The 9,094-nt window shown below is 33.9% G+C and overlaps 1 protein-coding gene across 1 annotated transcript in view; it reads left to right on the top strand.

The window, feature by feature from the left end:
• Positions 1-2,091, top strand: part of LOC106110989 (myotubularin-related protein 9) — a 6,745-nt gene extending 4,654 nt beyond the window's left edge. Inside the window, exons 8-9 of the mRNA XM_013292958.1 lie at positions 421-631; positions 1,166-2,091. Of these exons, the coding sequence (XP_013148412.1) occupies positions 421-631; positions 1,166-1,332 (378 nt within the window). The 3' untranslated portion in view covers positions 1,333-2,091. The remainder of the gene's footprint in view (positions 1-420; positions 632-1,165) is intronic.
• Positions 2,092-9,094: the final 7,003 nt, after the last annotated feature.

The raw sequence follows: 9,094 nt of genomic DNA, 5'->3' as shown, positions 1-9,094 counted from the left end.
ATGTGAAGATGTAGAACTTTTCACCATGTAGAATTAGAAACCATTTGAATACAACGACACAGAAGACAGGCGTGAAGGGGGAGCAATTCCGCGTTTCGTCTGATAAGTGTGGTGCCGGAGGCCCAACTTGACTCCCTTTTCCTTCCCACCCTTTTTCCCAATAATGGGATGGAAAGGGAACGTCGATGTGACGGTGGCGGAGACGTACATAAAGGGGATATATTCTCTTTATGTGCGTCTTCTCCTTATTTAGGGTAGGCAACTCATCTGCAATTACAGATGTCTATGGATAGCGATCACTTCGCCATTTTGGCAGATTTAGGTGGCTTGCTCGTTTGCCACTTTATGTTATAAAAAAAAGGATAGCAACTCAGATAGTAACTTTTGTTGTATCCGCGCGGACAAAATCGCGGGTTAAAGCTAGTCTGTAACATATCAAACTGCGCAGGCACGTTCCTGTGTGACAGCGAGCAGGAGCGCGCGGGCTGCGGCGTGTACGCGCAGACCACCAGCGTGTGGTCGTGGCTGAACCGGCCCGAGGAGCTGGCGGGCTACATCAACCCACTCTATGAGCCCACGCACAACGTCATCTGGCCATCCGTCGCACCTATGAGCTTCGTTATATGGGAAGGTAACCTATACTAATATCTAACTAATGTTATAAATGCGAATGTTTAGATGTATGGATGTTTGTTAGAGTTTGATGAAATTTGGTATAGATAAAGACGATAGTCTGAAAGAACGTATAGGCTACTTACTTTTTTTTAACTTCACGCGAACGGAGTCATGGATAAAGCTAGTACTTAATATTATAAAATGTAAACACACTTCTTTGTTATGTCATGTCGGCGATGACAGCATATTTTTAATTATTTTTTTTATAAGAAATCCTTAATTTACTTTTACAATATAGGCTGTTTGTTGTCGTGTTATTAAACTAAGGGGTAAATAAAAGGAAAAAACCCTTTATGGGAAAGAGACCATACAAGCTGACATGGAGGAAGCAAGGTTTCCATGGTAACGGTAATTGTTATCCAATGTCAAATGCCTTCGTTATCATTTATCCATTTGATTAACGCGGGAATACTTTGTTTAGCTTATCACTATTTATATTTGAGTTGTTACACTGGTTTTTGCATTTTCATATATGTTTCTTGTGTTCCAGAGCTCTACTTACGCTGGTTGACACCTCAAGGTACGGAGGAGCGTGAAGAGCAGTACAGAGCGATAAGGTCGCGGGAGCAGCAGCTCAGGGCGCAGGCGCAGCTGATGCGGCGGGAACTGTTCGACCTGGCGCAGCAGTACTACAGCACTGAGAAGGTTGGTAACTGATGACGTCACAACACTAGCGACCCGCAACAAAAAGTGAAACTATATACAGATGGAAATGTATATCATAACATCGTTTTCGGTGTACAATCAGGGCCTTTAACAGTGTTTCATTATAGGAATAGTTCCTTGTAATGGGTCAAATTCACCCTCTTACAAAAAACTATTACTCAATGAAAAGCAACTAACAGCGTACCACATTTAAAGCTGCCTCATATTGTACCAATGCGAGCATTTGTCTATTGTTCAAATGATTGTTCAAAGTGGGACACTGACAGATTGCCCAATAGTATATGACACCGGGCCGGACAAGTTTGCTGCACTATATTTCTCTAGAGTCGTATATACCAGAGTAATGTCTTTAAGGCAAATCATATTTTTCGCCTCTCTAGTATTATATCCAGTTGTATCCATCTCTAGTGATATACAGAGAGCTCTCTGTATTATTTAGTCGGGTTATAAAGATGAGTTTTCTTTAGTCGTGTTATGCGTTTCGAAATAAATATTTTACTGCCATAATAATTCAATTTACTAAACTCTCTCTCTTACTAAGCTAAGGAATTATATAAATTTCATAAGATTTATACAATAAACTATTACACTGACATTTATAAAAGAAATGAATAAAGAATTTATTTATCTTTGATCTGAATTAAAGGCCATACACATATAACTAATAAGACATTTAGAGCCTGTCCCACCAAATTGTAAATTGTCTGATAACAAACCAATGTGTAAAATATATGACTGAAATATCAGATTTTGTTACCTTATCTGACTGTGACGTCATTTTTAAATTATCTGAACCTCTATCGGCCAGTGGGACAGGCCTTTAAAGACATAAATTTATTAGTAACTAATAAGTGCCTAATATAGTAAATTTATACAATTTGAGGGTTATATAATGGTCTTTTTTACATCTATTACAATCTAAATAATATTAAAATAAAGCCTAAATGAGAATTAAAAATCGTAGCTTTGGGGCGTTTCAATCGATTTTTACCATCACTTTTAACGTGCGCAAGTAGTGCCATATTTTTCCGCAATATGGCGAAGTTTTTATATTTCTGGTCAGGCTATAATGCTCTAAAAAACAATACTCCAATAAAAGCAATTTTATTATGAAATTATAGTAAACTCATGATTATGAATTTTACAGTGTTACCATTTAAAAGTGCTTATAGATTACATCTAGACTAATATTATAAAAAGGGAAAATTTGGAATTTCAGATTTTTGTATGTATTGAAATATTTTAAAAACTACTAGACCGATTGCAAAAATTCTTTCACCATTAAAATGCTATGTTATCAGTAAGTAACATAGGCTATGTTTTTTAATTTTACGCAGACGAAGTCGCGAGCAATGCCTAGTTTTTGATATAATTAAAATGAAAATATTTAGAAAAATTAAAATATTTAATACAATACGAGATGTTTAAAAGTTATTTTTATTTTATCAAATATTTTAACATAGTTCAGTTTACGTTTTATCGAATACAATAATATAAAAAAATATATTCATATGTCTGTCATAGTTATTAAGAAATACTAGTTTATTTAGAGAAACGGCCTTAATGAAGCTAGAATTGTGAACTATACCTGCTTCAAAATAAATAACATATATAGTGGTTTAAAAAGACATTTTTTAGATTTAGTTGAATGTATCTGTAGCGCTCTATATGTCAGATTTTATTCACTTAAAAATTATAGTCATTATTTAAATAATCTAATATTAGTGTTTGTTTTAAGAAAAAATAATTTTATTGATGGGTATTTCTTATGAGGAAAACTTTTTATAAGTTTATCATTTACAATTTGACATATGTCTCAAGTTAGTTTATTTTATTCCAAATTTTATTTGTAGTAAATATATTAACAGATACAGGAATCATAACCTTAAATAATTTAAACATAACATTTATCGATACCGCATCTTGTTTGCCCCAATTTAAAAAAAAACATTCCAAGATCTCTAATTTATTTTTATAATTTATATTCATTGCATAATTATGTTTTTAATATTCATGATGGCCTATATATCAAGGCCTATTGAACGATTTTATTATTTTGTATTTGTATTTTTACGAGCTATTTATTGAAAATTATGTAATGAAAATCATTTATTAATATTGTAAATGTGTCAATTTAATATAAAGAAATTTATTTGTTGTCAATTAAAATATTTGCACATTGTTGTTTTATTATTATTCATAACCTCCAATTATATTTAGTAACAAAAAAGATATCTTATCTGTAATATGTAAGAAAATGCTGGACCAGAAAATTGTATTAAGAAAGAAAAATAAGTATTTTTTTTTAAATAAAAACATTAGTAGGCTTTTGTTAATTTACTAATATTTCCTTTAACCATTCCAACTAAGCTCTAGGCTTGTGCTAGGATATGGTTCACAATAATCAAATGGCGGGATTCGAACCCTCGACCACAAGATCGGTAGTCCGTAACCCAAACCATTAGGCTATTGGCGATAATTTAATATTAAAATAACTATCCATGATGTTATATTTTATTTGTCTTTCTTTACTATGTTTTAATCATTGACATAACGCCTGCTCAAGCCAGGCATAAATTTAATGAACTAACTGCCGCTAGTTAGTATTCACATTATGCCAGTCCAGTTCTAATTAAACTTTTTTTATAATTTCCTTTCCTATGCGTCTCCTCCACCGTCAAATCCACTTTTCCTTCCCATTCTTTACCTCTTAAGGGTGAAAAGGGACTAAAATTAAATCTCCGGCACCACACTCATCAGACGAAACGCGGAACTGCTTCCACGCTTATTATTAAGCCGTAAATAATTAATTATAAAATGTCTCACGAAAGTTTAAATAATTTAATTTTTCCAAGATATAGCTATTTAATGCATAAACTTTGTAACATTTAAATAAACCAAACTTGATATTTCTATGACTTCTGGTTGACTGGTCTATAATTTACGACACATATCAACTACAGAAATACTGTGAAAATAATATTATCTCTGTTTTTTTCAAGAACTACGACAGACGGTCTTTATTAAATTTCATTTTCTCCTTACATCTCCCCTTTCCGTTTCTATAGTAAGTACGCACGCCCACATTTGACTAGACTATCGCACAACTGTTTAGTCTTGCTTTGATTCCTATGAGCTTATATGAAGGTGCACACACTACTCGATTTTTAATTGTGTAACTAAACTGTTGAATAACTGCGAAACATTCGACAATCGCACAACGACATCGGTAGTTTAGTAAAAGGTGTGCTCCCACTCTAAGATGTCAAAACTAATCTGATACTTTGTACAGTTATCATATAGTCCGTTCAATTGGTTTGACGACGTGAGTCCAACGGCTTATTAAGCCAATATATGCTGATGTAAGCCATCGCGTGTCAATACTATATGTACAGGTTTTTTCCGTCTACGTAACGACGGTTAAATGCAATTAGAAGCGACCGTACATCAGAATGAGACGTTAACAATTAAAAATATATCCTAGAAGGTGAATATTCTAACAATTGGATTTTATTAATGACGTATAGACTATCTACAAACGCATTAGTAAACTATAATTCAAACATCAGGAGCATGTAAGTAAAAGTTTTTGCTAAACAAACGTTTCAACAAGCCGTTATTAGAAAAAACGAAACAATACGCTATAAATAAATGAATATCGCATCTTTTATTTCTAAGTAGAAGTAATCTAAGTAAGTATAAGTATCACCATTTACCGCCTAGAATAACGAAGCATATTCAAATAGCGCATTTTTATCTTTTACGCGTACAAAGTGCCATAACAATGGCATAGATTTTACGATAAATGCGTCGAGTTGTATTGAACTATATGCAAGGTATTTCGTATTCGTTTGTATCGGAATTACTTTGTTACACCGCGCCTGAGGCGGCCACTTTCATCGTCTATCAATACCGTTACTATTCTTTTTGTATTGCATGGAAAGTTCTAGACTATTTTTACATTAGAAGTAGACAAGTGACCGTCAAAGAACTTTTAACATGCTTAACGATGATCTGTTTAGAACAAAACATATTTCAAACTCGAAGTTGACAACAATTTGGAAATATTCGATGATAATGAAACATAATAAACGTTTATTTTCGTAGGAACTTCTGTTTCTTCCGAGAACATACTATAAAGAAGTTTTAATATACAACGTAAAGACTAACAAATAAATTTATTTACAATGTTTCACTTTACTTGGAAACAGACGCATTTACTTATAATAATGATGAGTTAAAAATAGCAGTGCTTTTAAAATTACATTTTAATATCACTATAGTTATAAAATAAACTCGCTCTTGGATAGAAAAAACTTTTTAATCTATGTAGAGGATGGCTCGGGCGCGAGCTGCTCCGTCAAGTCTGTAATGATGTGGTCGACGTAATGCTAGTTTCACACAAGGGTAAAATGTAACGCAGTGCAACATTGCAGTACTGTTATTGCTTGAATACACAACGGTAAGACAAAACAGTATTGTTTTGACAGTAAGTGTGAGTTTCCACTATTACATTGCCATACTTTTCCTACTGTTTAACAAGTAAGGATAACAATGTTCTTAAACAAGTATCTAATCATTTGAATTTACGGCAAGTTTGTGTCCAAGCAATAGCAATACTGCAATATCTACTGTTCTGTTTACTATATGCCTTCGTATGAAACAAGTATAATGATGCAGTCGTTCACCCTAGGGGGGGTGGGGGGTAGCAAGCTCTGACATCACAACTTTAGTACCTGTTGTACTGAGTAGTATAAATGCGCGGCTCTCGATGCCGTCAATGAACTTAAACTTGACCTCAACATAACCTATTTGTTGCAACAAAAGATTTTAATTTTTGCCTGGGTTTTCGATTGTTTTTTGTTTTCTATTGATTTGAACGAAAAAGGGAAAAGACTCTAATGCCAAATCTATAATCAGGAACATGTACGTGTATCAGCTGTCGTGAATTGATTTATGAGTCAATTAAAACAAGTTTTTGGAGTACATTATAATTATAATATCAACGATTTTACGTGTTTCAATTGCAAATGATGCCCAATAAAGTATACCCAATAAACGCATGCAGTTTTAAGTATTGCAGATATTCATAAAGGTATATTTATTAGATAGTAAGGATTTATTACAATAGAGATGTACGCGGGTTCGCGAGGTCAAAGTTCGCGCGGACCATCGAGCGCGATTCGACCGCTGCGGCGGCCATTGTGCGAACTCTCTCTCCGTGACCGCACCGCACGCTTCCCACTACTATCACGTGAAATTAAATCGATCGCAATAATAACAATCCTTCATTATAGTAAACTTATAATAAAAACAAATCAAATGCATGAGAATTAATAATTTTGACAGAACAACATTCTAATCAAAAGCCATTTTACGTTTTATTCCTTTACCCAGAAGCTTGTAGTTTCAACCCTTTTATGCGGAGGAACAAAAAAATGTTCTCTGTCTTCTCAAATAGGTTCAAAAATTCAATGCCTCTAATCTGGTTAGATAATGGTTTGATTTTACTTCGGGGCGAACCTGGACACATTTTTCTTCTACATACACAGCACTCTAATTCTAATATATATTTATCTATCTATATTGTTTTCCTGTTTCTAGCGAGTTATATTGAGTAATAATGGTTTACAAAACACCGTGTTAGTCCGCACTCGTTCACCGCTTAATTACCCTGTTGTATGCAAAATTACAGACCGTCCGTCTGAATGAACCGTCCCGTTAAACAGACCGTTAACTCCCATAGTTTCACAATTGACTTCAGCCATTGGATCTGATCGGTCCTTGACTCACTAATATTGCTGGGACTGAAACTTTCGCTGCTATACCATTGTTTAGCATATACTAGTTACCAGACTTTGCATACGACATCGTTCGCGGAAATTAAAAAAAAACATCTTATGTGTTAATGATAATGTGGCTTTTTAATGGTGAAAGAATTTATGAAATCGGCCCCCTGGTGTATGAGTTAATTCAATACAAAAATACAAATCTTTCCTCTTTAAAACGTTGGTATAGAAGTATAGTCTATTGGTTTATGGACAGTCTGTACAAGATTTTTACATTTATTCTAGTTGCATTTATTTTAAATCAAACTGCGACAAGCGTCTAGCGGAAAATAATTAACACCGGTACACAGTTACCTATATAAAAATAGAAAAAGGCAGTTCTAAGAAGGAAGGCAGTAATTTTACGATGTCGTTAGGTTCGCTAAGTGATTTGTAGTTGTGTTCCGTGGAGTCCGTTAGCTCACGACGAGTCGGCACGCCTCTTGCCTTCCGGCGACTATGCCTTTGTGTTAGCGATCTAAGACAATGCTTTATACATGTTAAAAACTTTAATAATACTCTATGAATTGTGTTATTCTCGTGTTGCATTTGTTTGGGGGAGAAACAGTTTTTTTTGTTATAAGAAAAAGAGAGGGTCGGGAAGAAAGACGTGACCATAGACACTTATAGACATCCTTCAACATGAGAGGAACTACGGATGTTGCTGGTGGCCTTTGGCTATGAAAAATAGGTTTACTTGCTTCTTGAAGGATCTCTTAGGTTGTACTACCTTGTTAGTTTTAGATTTTTATAACATAAGGTAGCAAACGTGCAAGCGGCCACCTGAATCCGCCAAAAATGGCGAAGCGACCGCTGCTCATAAACATCCGCAATTGCAGATGCGTTGCCTACCCTTATCCGAAGGAGGAGACACACATAAAGAGGTTATTTTCCATTCCTTTGCATATCCATCATCAAATCCACTTTGCCTTCCCATCCCCTTCTTAAGAGAAAGGGACTTAAATTAGGCCTTATTTATTAAAACATCGATAAAAATCCACTCCAAATCATTTATACAAGTTTTTATATAAACTTTACAATTACAAAGAAACGATTTTACAATGAGTAATTTATTATAAAGTGCCCATATTAGTTGGAAGACAATATATTATGTTAGCACACCTGTTTAGGACCAAATATGGTGTCCGGAAGATGTCCGTTTTAAGCGTAGGTGTTTCTTATACTCACAATACGCCATCTTACCTAGAAAGGTCAAAGCAAGCGTTTTTAATATAACACTATTAACCAGTTTTTAGCACCTAAAAGCAATGTTTTTTAATACAATTCAAAAGCATAGTTCAGAGTAGAATAAATTGCACGGATTTGTCTAATAAAGAAGAAAGATTTGTTTGTTTTCATTAGACATGTTCCGAAACTAAACTGAATTCAAAATCTTTTGCCATTAGAAAGCTACGTTATCAATGACTAATATAGGCTATTTTACATCAACGGGAAGGTTATGGATATGACAGATAATATATGAGACAGATATATTTTTATCGCGCCATTTTTTTCTTATTTGATTTGTAATCGTTAACTTTCTCTGCGCATAATGAGATGTTATTACCAAGGTGTGAAATAAGTTGCTATAATTCACGCACAGATAAAGCAAAAACATCGCTCCGATATGTATATAGTACACTAGTAAAAAAAAATAATTAGATATTTTATTACATTTAGTTGCTGAAAAATATTATAGTCTGCGTAAATTTTTAAAATAATATCTACACAAGACATTTTAATTGAAAATAATTATGTAACTAGCCTTGGATCTTTGCATTGTAATCATTATGTGAAACGAGTTTTATAACAGAAAAAATTTTTCCTAGATATATGACGTCACAGTTGCGTCAGTAAAACAAAGGAATGTAGGAGTACAACAATATTATTAAGTTTGTATCATTGCTAGAGTTTATCCATCGTCA

Source organism: Papilio polytes, unplaced genomic scaffold (assembly GCF_000836215.1).
Source record: "Papilio polytes unplaced genomic scaffold, Ppol_1.0 DF824180.1, whole genome shotgun sequence".
NCBI classification, from domain to species: domain Eukaryota; kingdom Metazoa; phylum Arthropoda; class Insecta; order Lepidoptera; family Papilionidae; genus Papilio; species Papilio polytes.
Note: the sequence above shows the minus strand (reverse complement) of the source record. Positions and strands in the feature narration are given on the sequence as shown.